Raw genomic sequence first — 16,937 nt, 5'->3', positions numbered from 1 at the left:
GGCTTCTTCTTCAAGTGCTGGTCCCTGTCTGTATTCCACTGTGGGTATGCATGCACTCCATGCATCCAGAACTCAGAGAATTTTGATGCACAGGGAGTCATGGCTTCATACTTTAGCGCATCCCAGGGAAGTCCAGTACACCACTGAGGATCTTCCCTTCAGTGAGACTCATCTGTTTAATCAGAAGATGGATAAGTCCTTACACACTTTAAAGGACTCCAGGGCCATCCTCTGCTCCCTGGGCATATATGCACCTACCCTGAAGAGAATATTCCACCTTCAATGATACAGGTAGACTGTAGATAGACTGATGGCTCAACAGTTCTTCCACCTGAGACCTTATGAGCAACCCCTAATAGTCAGCGAGTTCAAAAGACCTGCTTCTTCTGCAGCAGATTCCTCATTCCAATCCCAGCCCTCAGCGAAACGTTATTTTTGACGGGAGCTATAAACCACTAAGTCCAACATGTCCTGACTGCCAGCACACTCCTTGGGGGTCACTAGTACTCCTTTTCAACACCTGGAGTGCAATAACAATGAAGAAATGATGGTCAGCATTATCCATTCTGGCTGTATAATAGAGTTTGTACCTATACCTCCTCCAAAACCCCCTTTCCCTCCTCACTCTCGGAGACCACTTTTATGAGAACATTCTCAGACGAGAAGTGGAATCTCTTACAGCAAAGAGCAATAAAGCGGGTTGCTCTTCAGTACCAAATAAGTGTTTTTTACTTGACGTATTTCCCAGTTTCCAGAAAGAAAGGCAGTTGGAGATCTAGTCTTGACCACCACCATCTCAACCGCTTTATTTGCACACTCAGGTTTTGCATGATCATGTTGGCATGGTAGTTCAATCTCTGGAAAAAGACAAGTGGTTTACAGCTCTTAACATGAAGGATGCCTACTTTTACATGGACATCCACCATGCCCCACTCATCAGTGCTTTCTCAGATTCATAGTCACCGCCACTCACTTTCACTACAGAGTACTCCCTTTCAGCATTGCTACCTTCCCCAGGGTCTTTACCAAGGTGTTCTCTGTCAAAGCAGTCTATATCAGATGCTGTGATTTCACCATCTTCCCTACCTCGATGAATGGCTCCTTGTCAAGAGATCACGCCAAGAGGCCAGGTGACAGTTGCTACAACTCCTCTCCTCTCTGGGGATTAGCATAAATGCCAAAAAATGTGTTCTTATCCCTAAACTTTGGACTTCATTGGGGCATCCTTAAGTTTAATCATGCAGGGGCTTACTTTCCAAGAGACAGGTTTCAGGCTATGAATGTTATCATGGACCAGTTCATAACCAAGCCCAGGGTGCCTGTCAAGATCTGTCTTTCTCTCTGAGGCCATATGGCCTCATGCATATGTCATGCCTTTTGCAAGACTCACCTTGTTGCCTACAAGCGTGGCTTCTGACTTTGTACTTACCAAACCTACAGCGCACGAGCACCTAGTGACTGTTACCACCAAAGTGATATTGTTCCTGTCATGGTGGAAAAATCCCCATCAGGTTTGTGTCGGTGTTCCTTTCCTCGCCTTCATACCAGAAAGGGTGATGATTGCCGACACATTTCTGTTGAGTTGGGGAGCTTACATGGACAACCGTACAGCACAAGACACCTGGACATCTCAAGAATCACATTCAATTCACATCAGTGTTCTAGAGCTATGAGCGGTTTGACAGGCTTGCAAAACCTTTCTCCCGTTCATTCAGTTTCACCATGCCGACAATATCACAACTGTCTTTTAGATCAGCAATCGGAGGCACGAGATCTGCCCCTAAGTGTGCAGAAATGGTCAGTCTGTGGAACTGGTGCATCAGCAGTCGGATTACCCTGTCAGCAGTCTGCCTCTGAAGGAACCAGAACGTGTGTCTCAGCAGACACTTTGCAAGTCGATCACAAGTGGGAGCTACACAACTCTGTGATGAACAATATTTTCGCTCTGTGGGGGGACCTCCACCAGGGACCTATTTACCTCCCAAACAAAGAGGAAATGCTACGTATACTGCTCCAAAAGAGCCTTTGGTCACCACTCACAAGGCAATGCTTTACTCCTTCCATGGTCAGACCATCTGAACTATGTCCTCCCGCCACTACCGCTCCTGCCTCAAGATTTGCACACGATTTGACAGGACAATGCATGAGTTATTCTTGTCGCCCCCAACTAACCCAGAAGTTTTGATTCCTGAACCTCCTACGCATGTTGTTTTTGGGTACTGATCATTATTCCTATGTTTCCCAATCTTCTGACTCAGAGGAATGGCAAAATCAGGCATCCCAACCCACATCTGCTTCCTCCCAGAGCTTGGTTTGTGGATGGGCATCCTGCTTAGAGCAATTGTGTTCTGAAGCTGTTCAGAATGTCCTTTCTAATAGTAGGAAGGATTCCACTAGAAAATATTACCTAACCAAGCCATCTGGGCGTATCAAAGATGTATTTCTCTAGAATCCACAGATATTCCTCTCATTCTGGACTCTATTCTTTCTATGCAGACAACAAGATTGTAAGTTCCTCATGGGTTCATTTGGCAACCATCTGCCTTCACGGGGCTACTCGATCTTTGCGCACTCTCCGACTAGCAAATTCTGGAAAGGTCTAATCAGAACCTTTCGGCCTATCAAAAAGTCTATTCCTCAGTGGGACTTGAACCTTGTTTTCTCAGTGCTCACTAAGCTTCCATTTGAAACATTAGCTTCTTGCTTCATGTCTCTCCTATCCATGAAGGTCACATTCCTGGTAGCCATCACCTCAGCCAGGTGGTTTGGTGAGCTTGGGGCATTGATGGCAGATCCTCCTTACACTATATTGCATAAGGACAAGCTTCCATTACATTTGTACCCTAAATTCACCCCCAGTCTGAGTTTCACCTGAACTAGCCTATCCGCTTACCTGCATTTGTCCCAAAACTTCACACATCCTCAGAAGAAAGGAGGCTCCATTCCCTCAGTGTTTGGAAAGCCTTAGCCTTTCATAACCTGAAAACAATCAGGAAATCCTCTGGACTATTTGTCACCATAATGGACAGGGCCAAGGGTCAGGTTATATTCTCTCAAAGAATCTCAAAATGGATGTTGGCCTGCATGTAGACAACTGATATCAGAGCAAATCTTCCCCCTCCTCATAGGGTAAGAGCTCATTCCGCAAGAACGCAAGCAACATCTATGGCTTCTTTTCAATAGGGGTGCCTCTACTTGATAATTGTAAGGCAGCTACATGGCACTCAGTCCACACATTTATTAGACGCTGTGCCGTGGCACCTCTGCTGATGCATCTTTTGGAACAGCAATCCTTTGTTCGGCTCTGCCATCTACAACCTCTCACCCTCCTATTTGAGTACTTCTTGTCAATCACCCACAGTGGAATACACATAGGAATCAGCACTCAGAAGAACCTCCAGTTACTAAATATAAGTAACTTTTTTTTCCAGTTTTTCTGAGTGTCAGTAAAATTAGACGTGGTCTTCAAAAGTTACCATGTTAGACAGACCAATAGAGAAATGACATCAAGTTGAGTGTGAGGCCTCATTTTGCTTGGCCAGCAAGAAGTGCATCTATCATCACATGATCTGTGTTGTATCCCATTCGCTCATCCTTCAGTAGATGGTATGCTCTTCAGAGCCGGGACTGAGTCTTTCTTTGCATTTGTAAAGTGCCTAGAGCCTTTTGGGAACTACTGGAGTATAAATAAAAACAAAAATCCTGCTAATCTGCTGGTTTACTCAGAGAAGAAAGGAGAAAGTAATTAGGAAAAAGTTATGCAGAATAAAGAACTGCATGAATACCAAAACAGCATAAGAGATCAGATGACTGAAAAAGGTGAGGGATGGAAAAAGAAAAACTCAGATATACAGAAAATGAAGTGTATGAAGAAGGGTGGGTAAATGAAGTGTTAGCTAGAAGGGGAAGTGCTTTGTTAGTAAGAAGAAAAGGAGTACTTGTGGCACCTTAGAGACTAACCAATTTATTTGAGCATGAGCTTTCGTGAGCTACAGCTCACTTCATCGGATGCATACCGTGGAAACTGCAGCAGACTTTATATACACACAGAGTAAGGGAATTTGCTTTGGATTTTTAGCCAAGAATAAGGTTGAGAACCAGAGCCCTTGGAGCCATATACCTGAACCCGCAAGCTGGGAGTTTTTGTTTTTTTTTACTTTGTCTGATACAGTGTTACTTAAAGCACTTTGGTATTTAGAACAACTTTTGTTTTATTTTTTAACATCCAGATATTTTATTTACCTACAGGTGAGTTCATTATCGGTCGTGTTATTAAAGCTATGAATAATAGCTGGCATCCAGAATGCTTCTGCTGTGACATCTGCCAACAAGTACTGGCAGATATTGGATTTGTCAAGAACGCTGGCAGGTAGATCTTCACCCCCTTCTGTATTGGTCGTAAGCAAAATGAAGTGATGATGGGGTTTACAGTTTATTAAGGCTTCTAAAAATCTTCAGCTGACATGATGTAACCTCTTTAATAAAACACAGTTAAAGGAGTAACTAAAGTATCTCTGTTTACGTGTAAGGTGCCCTTATGGGGCAGGGGTTCAAGCAAGTCTGATCTGCAGAGAACACAGCTCAAAAATGAAATGTAAATATTAAATATTGATTTTTTTTTTAATACTTACAAAAACATTTAAAGAATGTTCCACTACACCTTCAGACTTTCCATCAAGGTCACCTTCTGGGTATATCTGTTACCTTACGTCACTGAGTGCCAGTGGTACTTTGAGATATAATAGGGGAGAACATTTTCAAAGTAGTGTACCAGAGATAGATAAATGTACCCCATTAATTCTTTTACATGATGTCAGATTTTTTCTGGTGTGATTCCAGCAACTTATGCGTCACAACCAGTGGTGCTGAGATACTAAAAATTTAGATAAAAGTGTACACACCTACCTTGCACCACTTTGGAATTCTGATGGCACCTCTCCAGAATAAAGTGCATTGCTACAAGTCAGTGCTTTTTATTTTCTGTTTTAATGCTTTTTTGTGTGTGAATTTTACCTGACTGAGATGATTTTATATTAGGGAGCCTGGAAAAAGCAGTAGTTTGGTTCATACATAAAAATGTTGCTCTTCTTTGCAAGCTCTTTCAAGGCCATTGTGGGCCACATTGTGATACCCTTACTCTGACTTATTAGCAGCACCTTACTCCTGGAGTAGTCCCCTTAAATTCAGTGGGACTATTCCTAGAGTAAGATATTTTTCAATGTGAGTAAATGTCCTGGGCCACTATCTCGCAAACAGAAACATGCTTAACTTTAAGCATGTGACTTCAAATGGTAAAAGTGACATTCGTACATAAGTGTAGAATCAGAGCCTAAGTGAGCATATAGCTTCCCATCTAAACTTCCGTGATTCACAGAGTAAAACACTTGGCAACAAAAATCTTTAGCAAATTCTAATTCCTTTTTTACTTTTACATGTACATTAAATGCAAGAGAACAGAAGAATGAGCCTCTGGGCTGGATGGAAGTAAACTGACTATTTTTTCCCCTCTCTTGAGCTTGGGTTTCTCATAAGGGTACTGTTTATATGATTTATTCAAATAACAGATTGAATTGAGATCCTAATAGATTTTTGTTTGTGTTTTTATTGTGTAGTAAGATTCCAAAAAGTATTTGTCATAAATATAAAGGGAAGGGTAAACACCTTTAAAATCCCTCCTGGCCAGAGGAAAAACCCTTTCACCTGTAAAGGGTTAAGAAGCTAGGATAACCTCGCTGGCACCTGACCAAAATGACCAATGAGGAGACAAGATAATTTCAAAAGCTGGGGGGAGGGAGAAACAAAGCCTCTCTCTCTGTCTGTGTGATGCTTTTGCTGGGGACAGAACAGGAATGGAGTCTTAGAACTTAGTAAGTAATCTAGCTAAATATGCGTTAGAGTCTGATTTCTTTAAATGGCTGAGAGTATAAGCTGTGCTGAATGGAATGGATATTCCTGTTTTTGTGTCTTTTTGTAACTTAAGGTTTTGCCTAGAGGGATTCTCTGTGTTTTGAATCTAATTACCCTGTAAGGTATTTACCATCCTGATTTTACAGAGGTGATTCTTTTTACTTTTTCTTCAATTAAAATTCTTCTTTTAAGAAACTGAATGCTTTTTTCATTGTTCTTAAGATCCAAGGGTTTGGGTGTGTGGTCACCTATGCAAATTGGTGAGGATTTTTATCAAACCTTCCCCAGGAAAGGGGTGTAAGATTGGGGAGGATTTTGGGGGGAAAGATGTTTCCAAATGGACTCGTTCCCACTAACCGGTGTTAGACGTTTGGTGGTGGCAGTGAAAGTCCAAGGGCAAAAGGTAAAATAGTTTGTACCTTGGGGAACCTAAGCTGGTAAAAGTAAGCTCAGGAGGTTTTCATGCAGGTCCCCACATCTGTCCCCTAGAGTTCAGAGTGGGGAAGGAACCTTGACAGTATTTATTACTGTCACTGTTTTTTCTCTGTTTTTAGGCATCTTTGCCGTCCTTGTCACAACCGGGAGAAGGCCAGGGGTCTGGGAAAATACATCTGCCAGAAGTGCCATGCCATTATTGATGAACAACCGCTCATATTCAAGAATGATCCCTATCATCCTGATCATTTCAACTGTGCCAATTGCGGGTAATAGTATTTTATAGAAGAAAAAAACCTTAAGAAAATGTTGATTTTCATTTGTTTTGTCTGTTTAAATCTAAAGTCAGCTGTATTGATGTAATCCACATTATCAGAGTGTGATTCTTTGTCCCCTCTAGTAGCTAGACCATGTACGGAAGTTTGAGTCTGCCATTACCTCTGGACTCATGGACTTGATCCTTTAGCTCAAACAGTAGAGGCTCCTAGATTACAGAAATCTGGGGTTCAGTGCTCTCTCAGACAAGCTTTAATGAAAGCTGAGGTTCTGGAGAACAAGATGGTATCTTGGGAGAGGTTGTAGTAACATTGTGTGTATTTCCAATTCTATCTCTGGGCACAGATGAGGGTTTCAGTAGTGAGGAAAGGACAGATTTTGGTAATACTACAAGAAACAGAAGTGACCAGATTTACTGAGAGACTGGATGCAGGGAAGAACAGGAGAGAGGAGCTGAAGATGACACTAAAGTTGCATTCCTTGGAGGATAATCCAGTTACAAGTGACAAAAGAGATAGAGGATGAAGTGGAGAGGAATTAAGAGGAAAGATGAGAATTTCATGTTGGAAAGAGATTGAGTCTGAAATGGTGATAGAAGATGTGAGACTGGACAGAACCTCACCTCATGCAATCCTTTAAAATAATCAAACCATTTGTAACAGTGAGGGTAATAAACCACTGGAACAGTGTTCTGGTTCACTTGAAATGGTATCAGATTTATCAGTGATCTGATTTACAGACACTCATGTACGTATGGCACATAATATTGACTAGGATTTAAGATTATAAGCATTGTGGTCTGAAGGAATTAAAAAGTCAAAATGCCCAAAACCGTAGGCTGAATGAACTGCTATTTAGCAGTAATCTTAATTATAAACTAAGAAATCTAAGTGAATTTTCTATTTTTCTTCACTTGTTTAAAAAAAATAAAAAGTGCAGCCCCTTCACCTCCCCCACTTGCTTCCCTCTTTTGCTGCTTAACTTATTCCTCTGCCTCCTCTAGTTTTTAAAAGCAAATTGTAAATTCTTCCCTATTCTTTCTTTGAAACAATGTGTCTTCAGCTGTGGCAGCTGGTCCTTGTCTTCAGGGCTGAACCACTTCCCCAATTTTTACAGGCTGTGATGGCAGCTGTGTTGACACTATACAGCAGAACCCCTATAGCTCTTGGGGCAATTCTGAGGAGAGAGTGTTTCTGCTTCAAATAGCTCCTCGGAGAATCTGTGGATTTTCGAAGTGGCCTCTGCAGCAGCTGGAAAAGGCAATTTTCCATCCCCTGGAGGGACTAAAGCTTGCATGGATATTGTGGGTAAACACAGATTTTCCCCCAGTTTTCCATGTCCTGCACAGAGATGCTGGATTGGAGGTATTATGGGAGATAACACAGGCGCACTAGTTTGTAGCTGACCATCCAGTAATTTGGTGGTAGGGAAGTTTTCACTTTAGATATTTAGTGCCACAGCAAAGATCAGTTTAAAAAGAATCTGTAATCCTAAATCAAGAGCAACCAAATGAGACCATCACTGATTATACAGTTTGAATCTCTCTAGTCTGGCACTCTCTGGTCCGGCAACATCCATGGTCCGGCATGATTTTGTAACATTGTTTGTAAATTGTGTAACAATACTAACACTTTGTTATGAAGAGAGCTGGTAAGCCTTGTCTAGGCAGTGTTGCAAGCATTGTTGCATTTATTCGCCTCCCTGAGATAAAAAATAAAAAGAGACCCGCTCGCTAAAATATTGACCTTCCGTGGTTCGGCAAATTCTCTGGTTCAGGACCTGAGGGTCCCGGACTAAAGAGGTTCAACCTGTAGTCCGTTTTAAAGCTTAATTCTGACAATGTCATTTTTACTGTTCTTAATAACATCATTATTCAGATTTATCATCCAATTTAGTGGTTAAAACAAAGAAGCGTACAGAGATTCTGAGATAGTAAGAATATACATGACTGTCACATATAGGTGCATATTTTTCTTTATCCCTAAACCCTGTAAAGGCATGCATGATTGACTTGGCCTAGAGCACTAAATTCCAGGCTCAATTACACTGATGTTAATCCACAGGAAATCAGATGACTGTAGTGGATTACACCAGTGTCACTGAGAACAGAAGTTAGCCCAGTGTATCTAGGACCTTGTCTACACTAACGAGGGAAGTCAATCTAAGTTACGCTAGTTAAGTTAGGTAAATTATGTAGCTGAAATCGAGGTAGCTTAGATTGATTTACAGTGGTGTCTACACCACGGTATGTCGGCGGGAGGCGCTCTCCCATCAGTTTATCCACGTCTTCACCAGACCCACTAAATCAATGCTGCTGCATCAATCGCAGCTGCACCGATTTAGACCATAGTGAAGACAAGCCCTAGATCTTGCAAATGTTCACTGTAGATGGCATGTAAGAAAATGATGAAACTCTTATAAATCAGATATTTAGAGAAAGTAAAAAACTTAATGCATAATACTTATCACACATCCAGCCAAACATTCAATCTTCAAGATAAAATCCAATGAACCAGGCTATTTTGAACACTAGTGTCCAAATCCCATAATGGAGTGTAAATAAAACTTTTGAAATAAATTCATAAAAATAAAGTCATGCCTTCAAAACCACGCATTAACTAAAATTGTTCTCTGTATTCTCAGATTCTTTGTGATCATGTTTGATTCATTAATTTTTGAACAGGAAGGAACTTACTGCTGATGCTCGTGAGTTGAAGGGAGAATTATATTGTTTACCATGCCATGATAAAATGGGTGTCCCCATCTGTGGAGCATGTAGGAGACCAATTGAAGGACGAGTGGTGAATGCTATGGGGAAACAGTGGCATGTGGAGGTAAATGTCAGAGTGTATTATATTTTATAAATATTGGCATGAATATACTAGGTCTGGAATTTTATGGGTCAGTTTCAATCGAAAGGATTAGAAAATTCTACAGAAATGGTTGGTAAAGTAAGTTGTAGAGCATGTCTTCAGTTGTAATCACACACACAGTTTATTTCATTTTGAAAAATTCTGCATTTTGAGAGTGATTCCCTATATTTCAGATGAGAAATAGTTGTAGAACTCAAAATATCTCTTTAATCAACAACTTTTTAAGTTGATCAACAGAAACTTTTTAAGTGTCTATATACACGAGAACACTGTCACGAAGGTATGGTTTAGCTGCCACAAATTTCCTGTGTGGTCTTGGGCAAATTATTATCCCCATTTTACAGATGGAGATGCAGACACAGAGAGATTAAATATTGACATTGCCTACTTTCCAGGTTGTGTATCAAGTTAAGTTCACTGTTCAAAAAGGTGCTTTGAGATCCTTGGAAAGCGCTATAGAAGTGCAAAGTATTATACAGAAATGTAGTAATATTTTGCATAAATACTATTCATTACAAACTGGAGAGTTGGTTTGAAATAAATAAGATTAAATTCAGTAATGACAAATGCAAAGTGCTGCACATAGGAAGGAATAATTAATTGTACAACTACAAAATGGGAAATGACTTCCTACAAAGGAGTACTGCAGAAAAGTATCTGGGGTTTACAGTCGATCATAAACTAAATATGAGTCAACAATGTAATACTGCTGCAAAAAAGCAAACAGCATTCTGGGATGTATTAGCAAGAATGTTGTAAGCAAGACATGAGAAATAATTATTTCACTCTACTGATAAGGCCTCAGTAGAAGTACTGGGTACAGTTCTGGAAACTTCAGGAAACCACACTTCAGGAAAGATGTGGACAAATTAGGGAAAGTCCAGAGGAGAGCAACAAAATCAATTAAAGATCTAGAAACTATGACCTATGAGGAAAGGTTGAAACAATTGGGTTGTTGTTTGGAGAAGAGAAGACTGAGGCACATGTTAAGTCTTCAAGTACATAAAAGGTTGCTGTACAGGGGGAGAGGGGGAGATAAATTTTTCAGTCAGCAAACCTCTGAGTGCGACCCACCCCTTATAAATTAAAAACCTTTTTTTATATTTAACACTATTATAAATGCTGGAGGCAAAGTGGAATTTGGGGATGGAGGCTGACAGCTCGTGACCTCCACGTAATAACCTCGCGACCCCCTGAGGGATCACGACCCCCAGTTTGAGAACCCCTGGTCTAAAGGGACAGTGAAAGATAACTATAAAGTTTTAGATCCCAGAAAAAGCATTCAGTTTTTCTGATCAATCAAAAATAGGTGAATACCCCCACCTACAGGTCAAAACCCAGAAGTATTGTCATTACCATAGAAGCCCACAGTGCGGCAAACCCTTTTCTCACGCTGTGTCAAATGCTGTGCCCAGCACATGCAACATTTATATTTGAATTCTGTTCAGTCAGTTTTCAGTCTAAGACTTCTGTGGTAGGGGTCCGCAAATGAAAAAGGGTTGAAGACCATTGGTTTAGACATTAGGAAAATCTTCCGAAGTAAGAGTAGTTAAGCACTGAAGCAAATTACCTAGGGAGGTTGTGGAATCTCTATCATTGAAGGTTTTTAAGAACAGATTAGACAAACACCTGTTAGGGATGGTCTAAAGCTAATTAGTCCTGTCTCAGTGCAAGGGGCTAGACCAGATGACCTATTAAGGTCCTTTCCAGTCCTACATTTCTATGATTCTGTTACAGAGTTCAATAATACTACTTTGCCATCTATGACACCTTCTATTTGAACATCTTAAAGCATTTCACAAACAATTGTTGAGCATTTCAAAGAAGTGCAGGAGATTTAGCCATGAATCTTTCATGAAATTTAATGGAATATATGTAGCTAAATCCTTTAAACTTGCTTTGAAAATCTCAATCAATAAATTTATCCTTACACCACATTCTGGTGAGTATTATGCCCATCTTATGGATGGGAGAATTGAGGCAAAAAGAAATTAAGTGACTCCAAAGGGGCAGGGTCATAAATGGAACCCAAATCTGCTTACTCCCGCTCCCTTAATCACAAGATCATCCTTCCTCCTCAGATATCTTAAAATAAATAAATAAATAAAAAACACACCACCATTGACCAGGTTATTGTGATTGCCAAACAGTAAGCGTAGCAATAAAGTTTCTTTAAGTTAGTTTAAATTTTCCATGATATCAATGCAGTTTATCAACTAATAATGAATCCAAAATCTTTTCTTCAGTTTATTTTTTTCTTCAGTGTATTTTCTTTAAAATTTAAGACTTTAAAATGAGCAATATTTTGTTTTTTTTAATGTTTTAAATCTACAAGTAATAAAAGTGTTTCTAATTTTAAAGAAGGCATTATGAGCAGACTGTCCTTCGATAATGCTCAGTCCTGAGTATCTGTTTCCAAAGAAATGCCATTAACTCAACCAATCCAGAGATAATTTATATCATTTTCTTTGCAGCATTTTGTTTGTGCAAAGTGTGAAAAGCCATTTCTTGGTCATCGTCACTATGAGAGGAAGGGCTTGGCATATTGTGAAACCCATTACAATCAGGTAAGGTTGAATTTTGTATCTTAGCCATTAATAAATTCATGATTCATCAACTCACTTATATCTGTAGGAGAGAAAAATATTAACACGAAGGGACTAGTTTTGCCTTCTGACAACCATCTGTGTCTTGAAAAGTAGTGTCCGTAGTATTGTAATTCCTTAAACGTTTTAACATATTTCTGCAAATGGTTCAAGTATTTAAAAACAAAACTATTAAAGACTTAACAAAACATTCAGTATATACTCGGCATTCAAATCCATAATTACTAATGACTGTAGGACTGTTGCCTGTGAACTTTGTAATATCTGCAAGGTCAGTGCACCTGTTCAGTGCTGCTAATGACACCCAACTTTTCCAAGAATCTAAGGAAAATTTGTCACTCAGTGTCTAGGGTTTAACACTAGGCCTTAGTTAATAGAGTGGCTTTCCTTACAGCTGGTACCGCACGATGATATGACTCTACATGAAGATATGCTGTGTAACCCAGCTTGACTCACTTTTTCTCCATCTAAGACTGCAAATACCAAATGCATTTGTCAGAGAACACCACCTAGTGACTATTTTCATTTTCATACATGGATTATAGTCAATGTTCCTTTCCCCTACAGACCCCTTTTTTATAGTCACTTAGATACCAAAGCAAGGAGCGTAGTTTAAACATACAAAAGATTTTTTGTGAGTGTATTCTGTTAACTGTTAAAATAAACTTGTTGCAACTATTTTAAACATGAGCGAACTGCAAAGTGTCACATGCACACACCTTTTGGCACTTAAAAAATGGGTAATAAGCTCCATAGTTCTATGGCATGTATTAATTACAGATTCCTGATTATTCAGTTTTGAAGGTTTGATGTTTGAAATGTTGATAGTATAGCTGTAAATAAGAAATGCCATAACACTACAGATGTTACATAAAATTTGGGCCAAAAGTAGAGTGGGAGGGTGGATGGGTGTGTACATAAAAATTGAAACTAAGCAACAGAAACAGCAAGGCATTGTTCTAGTCATGCAGGAGAACCTGAAAGTTCAAATTGACTAGAAACAAGTGATATACAAAAGTGAAACTGTCTAGCTTAATTTTCCAAGATGAAAGAAATGCAAAAAGGAAACAAAACATAATTAGTAGAGAAGAAAACATAAATTAAACATTATTTTTCATGTTTAATAATGAAGGGTCTTATTTGTAATGGGAATGGATAGGTGACTTTAGGGAAAAAAAGAATTAAGTAATTTGACAATAGGCATTCCTTTAATCTTACGGAGTTTGTCAGAAAAGTTGCTATGTCCATATGCGGAGTTGCAATTATTTTGTTTCTAAAATTCTACCCAGGGTAAGTTTTTAAAGTTAAAAATTCATATTTTCCCCCTATCTACAGCTGTTTGGTGATGTTTGTTTCCACTGTAATCGTGTGATTGAAGGAGATGGTAAGCATTTCTTAAATTGCATTTTTTTTTGTCACGTCACTTCAGTAGGAATCACTTACTAAAAGAGGTACCAAGGAAAGGGAAGACTAGTGTTGAATCCCTTTAGAAATGCTGATTCCCGTAATGCCTTTTTATAAATTCTTCAGAGTTTCTGTGAGTGAAATAAGAGAGTAAAACGGTAAGGCCCCAATCCTTTAGTGAGTTTTACACAGGCAGCTTCCTTTACATGTGTGGAGCCCCACTGACCTTAATAGACCTTGATGCAGGTACAATAATCTACATGCATGCACCTCATTACAGAATTAGGGCCTAAGGGCCTGATTTTTAAAGGTATTTAGGTGCCTAAAGAGGCAGATAGGTGCCTAGTGGGATTTTCAAAAACTCATAGGCACCTAATTTCCATGATTTTAATGGAAATTAGGCACCTAGGAGCTTTGAAATCCCACTAGGTTGCTATCTGCATCTTTAGGTACCTACATATTTTATTAAAAAAAAATAAAATCTGGCCTTAAGTCTGTAGAAGTGATGCTGTCACAAACGCTGCCAAAGGATTAGCATTCAGCAAAACAATTGTGTCTATAAAGACAATCCAGAAGCCCATTAACCTGGAGTGTGGCTGTTGACAACCAACTGGGACAGGATGGTAGAGAAAGCAGATAGTTTTGTATTGCCTCATATTAAATTAATACCTACCTTACAACAACACCTAGCTGAACCAATACCATGTACCAGTAATAGCACCAGCTAAACCAAAACCAGTAATCAAATGGGATAAGGCCCAGACACTTTAAAAGGACATCATGGATTATAATCATGACACTAAAGGATGAGCTCCAGATTCAGATGGTGTGATTTCCATATAGTTTCAAGTCTCCACTTTACCTATAAAACTACAATTTAGGAGTCTTCTTGAAGGAAATATTCTGCTCACCTTCATTAAAATCCTCCAAAAACAAATAAAAATCTGGTGAAACAGGTAACTTCAGCCTTGTATGATAACTAGGTACATGTTTCATATGTACACTATGTAATCTTGCTGCCTCATACTGTATGTTCTGGTTGCTAAACTGAGCAAATTGTAGTGTGTCATTTCATTGCCCTAGGGGTAATTTTTAATCATTGTTTTAAATTTATTCTATTATTCTACCAAAGAGGGAGGGATGAACATGCCAGGCAGCCAGTTAACTATAGCAGGATCTATATGGTTGTCTGCCTCAGAGGGATCATCTATGGAGCAATACATCAATTATCTATCTGATTAGGTTACCTCTGACAAACAGCAGAGTACCTTTCTCCAAAATGACACTTATTGGACAACTAGCATCCAGAAGTGCTTGCCCAACGGTGACAGCTACTATAATTGAACATGACTAGAGCTGTCTGACAATAATCAGTTTCATTCATAGTAGGCAATTGGGTTGCCAACCCTCCCGGTATCAGGCGCTATGTCCCGGAGGCTACTGCAGCCAAACTGGGAGATTTTGGCTCTAAAAGTCCGGTGGCGCAGCCCTGCCTGCCTGCCCTGGCCCTGTGTCGCTCCTGACAGTGGCCATCATGTTCCTGGGGGGCGGGGTGGGGAAGGGGGGCTCTGCGTGCTGCCCCCCCCCCAGCACTGGTTCCGCAGCTCCCATTGGCGGGGAACTGTGGCCAATGGGAGATGCGAGGGTGGCGTTTGCTGGCGCAGGCAGCACGTGGAGCCCTCTGCCCCCCTCCCCACCCTCTGGGGCTGCAGAAGATGTGCTGGCTGCTTCCGGGAGCGGCGCGGGGCCAGGGCAGGCACGGAGTCTGCCTTAGCCCTGCTGTGCCGCCGGCCAGAACCTGCACCCCTCACCTCCTCCTACACCCCAATCTCCTGGCCCAGCCCTGAGCCTTCTCCAGCACCCAGACTCCCTCCCAGAGCCTGCACCCCACATCCCCTTCTGCACCCCAACCCCTTGCCCCAGGCTCAGCCTGGAGCCCCCTCCCACACTCCAAACCCCTCTGCCCCAGCCCAGAGCCCGCACACCAACCCTTTGCTCGAGGCCAGTGAAAGTGAGTGAAGGTGGTGGATAGCAAGCGCAGGAAATAGGGAGGAATGGAGTGAGCGGGAAGGGGCGGGGCAAGGGTATTTGAGTTTTTGTGATTAGACAGTTGGCAACCCTAGTAGACAACCTTGGGTGCCTTTTTATAGTGGAGCAGCACCTGTTGATCTGAACTAAGAAGAGGAAATAGACCATTTTTTGGCCAGGGAAGAGGTAGAAGGTGTTGGGATCTTCATTTGAATATTCAAATGGACCAACACCAGAATTCAGCCAAAGATTTCTTTATTAATCCAAAGACTAAATTGGCTTTTATATGGTTATCTAAGTATCAGTTAGCTAAACTTCGTTTAGTAAACCTAACATGTACCCATATAACAGCTATCAGGCCTACAACAGGATTAGGCCCAGAATGCTCAAACCCATACTGGCTGGCTTCAGCTAAACAAGCAGGCACTAGCATGTGGCCCCACCTAGTCCCTTCCCTCTTTTATATCTTACAATGAACAGGCCTACATATCTGACGTCACTGAGTTTTAGGTATCCACTTTTGTCAAAACTGGTTAGAACAGGGGTGGGCAAACTATGGCCTGGGGGACGCATCCTGCCCTTCAGATGTTTTAATCTGGCCCTTGAGCTCCTGCCGGGTAGCGGGCTCTGCATGCTGCCTCCGCCTCAAGCGCTGCCACCGCAGCCAATGGGAGCTGCAGGGGCAGTGCCTGCAGATGGGGCGTGCGTAGAGCTCCTTGGCCACACCTCCATGTAGGAGCCAGAGGGGGACATGCCGCTGCTTCTGGGAGCTGCTTGAGGTAAATGCCACCCAGAGCCTGCATCCCTGACCCGCTCCAGCGCCCCAACCCCCTGCCCCAGCCCTGATCCCCCTACTGTCCCCCAAACCCCTCGCTCCCACCCTCCTACACCCCAGAGTCTGCACACCCAGCCAGAGCCCTGCCCTCTCTCCCCACCCCGCCACCCTCTGCCCCAGCCCAGAGCCCCATTCTGCACCCTGAACTCCTCATTTCTGGCTCCACCCAAGAGCCCGCACGCCCAGCCAGAGCCCTCACCCCCTCCCACACCCCAACTCCCAATTTCGTGAGCATTCATGTTCCACGATACAATTTCCATACCCAGATGTGGCCCTCGGGCCAAAAAGTTTCCCAACCCCTGGGTTGGAACTATGCTTGACCAGTTTGCTGGCAAATGCCCAGGAACTTCAAGGACTTCCCTCACAATACTTCACTCATCTCTATCACATCTGCAAAAGTCCCAGAAACTTCTTCTCCCATGAATCATTCCTTGCTAACAAAGGCTCTAAGTTTCATTTCTCTAAGTTTCATTTTGTTCTTTTTCCTAATAAAGCATGCTTTAGGAGGTGTCATTTCTTAATTCTCAGCAAGCCTATGTAAAGGAAGCAGAATCGAAAGAGATAATAAGGAAG

The 16,937-nt window shown here is 41.4% G+C and overlaps 1 protein-coding gene and 1 long non-coding RNA gene across 11 annotated transcripts in view; one reads left to right on the top strand and one right to left on the bottom strand.

Moving 5' to 3' along the window:
• The window catches only part of LOC140914062 (uncharacterized), a 46,212-nt gene that overhangs the window by 14,806 nt on the left and 14,469 nt on the right, over positions 1-16,937 (bottom strand). The gene's annotated exons all lie outside the window — the stretch shown is intronic.
• LIMS1 (LIM zinc finger domain containing 1) overlaps positions 1-16,937 on the top strand; it is a 140,883-nt gene that overhangs the window by 113,046 nt on the left and 10,900 nt on the right. For 9 of the 10 annotated variants that reach the window (XM_073350950.2, XM_078853768.1, XM_073351000.2 and 6 more), the window contains 5 exons: positions 4,249-4,369; positions 6,462-6,611; positions 9,302-9,452; positions 11,966-12,058; positions 13,433-13,481. In XM_073350950.2, coding sequence (XP_073207051.1) covers positions 4,249-4,369; positions 6,462-6,611; positions 9,302-9,452; positions 11,966-12,058; positions 13,433-13,481 — 564 coding nt within the window. Of the gene's footprint in view, positions 1-4,248; positions 4,370-6,461; positions 6,612-9,301; positions 9,453-11,965; positions 12,059-13,432; positions 13,482-16,937 lie in introns of those variants that run through there. The other variant, XM_078853767.1, reaches the window with a different exon arrangement.

Source organism: Lepidochelys kempii, chromosome 1 (assembly GCF_965140285.1).
Source record: "Lepidochelys kempii isolate rLepKem1 chromosome 1, rLepKem1.hap1, whole genome shotgun sequence".
Classification (NCBI taxonomy): domain Eukaryota; kingdom Metazoa; phylum Chordata; order Testudines; family Cheloniidae; genus Lepidochelys; species Lepidochelys kempii.
This window is presented reverse-complemented; position numbering and strand designations above follow the sequence as displayed.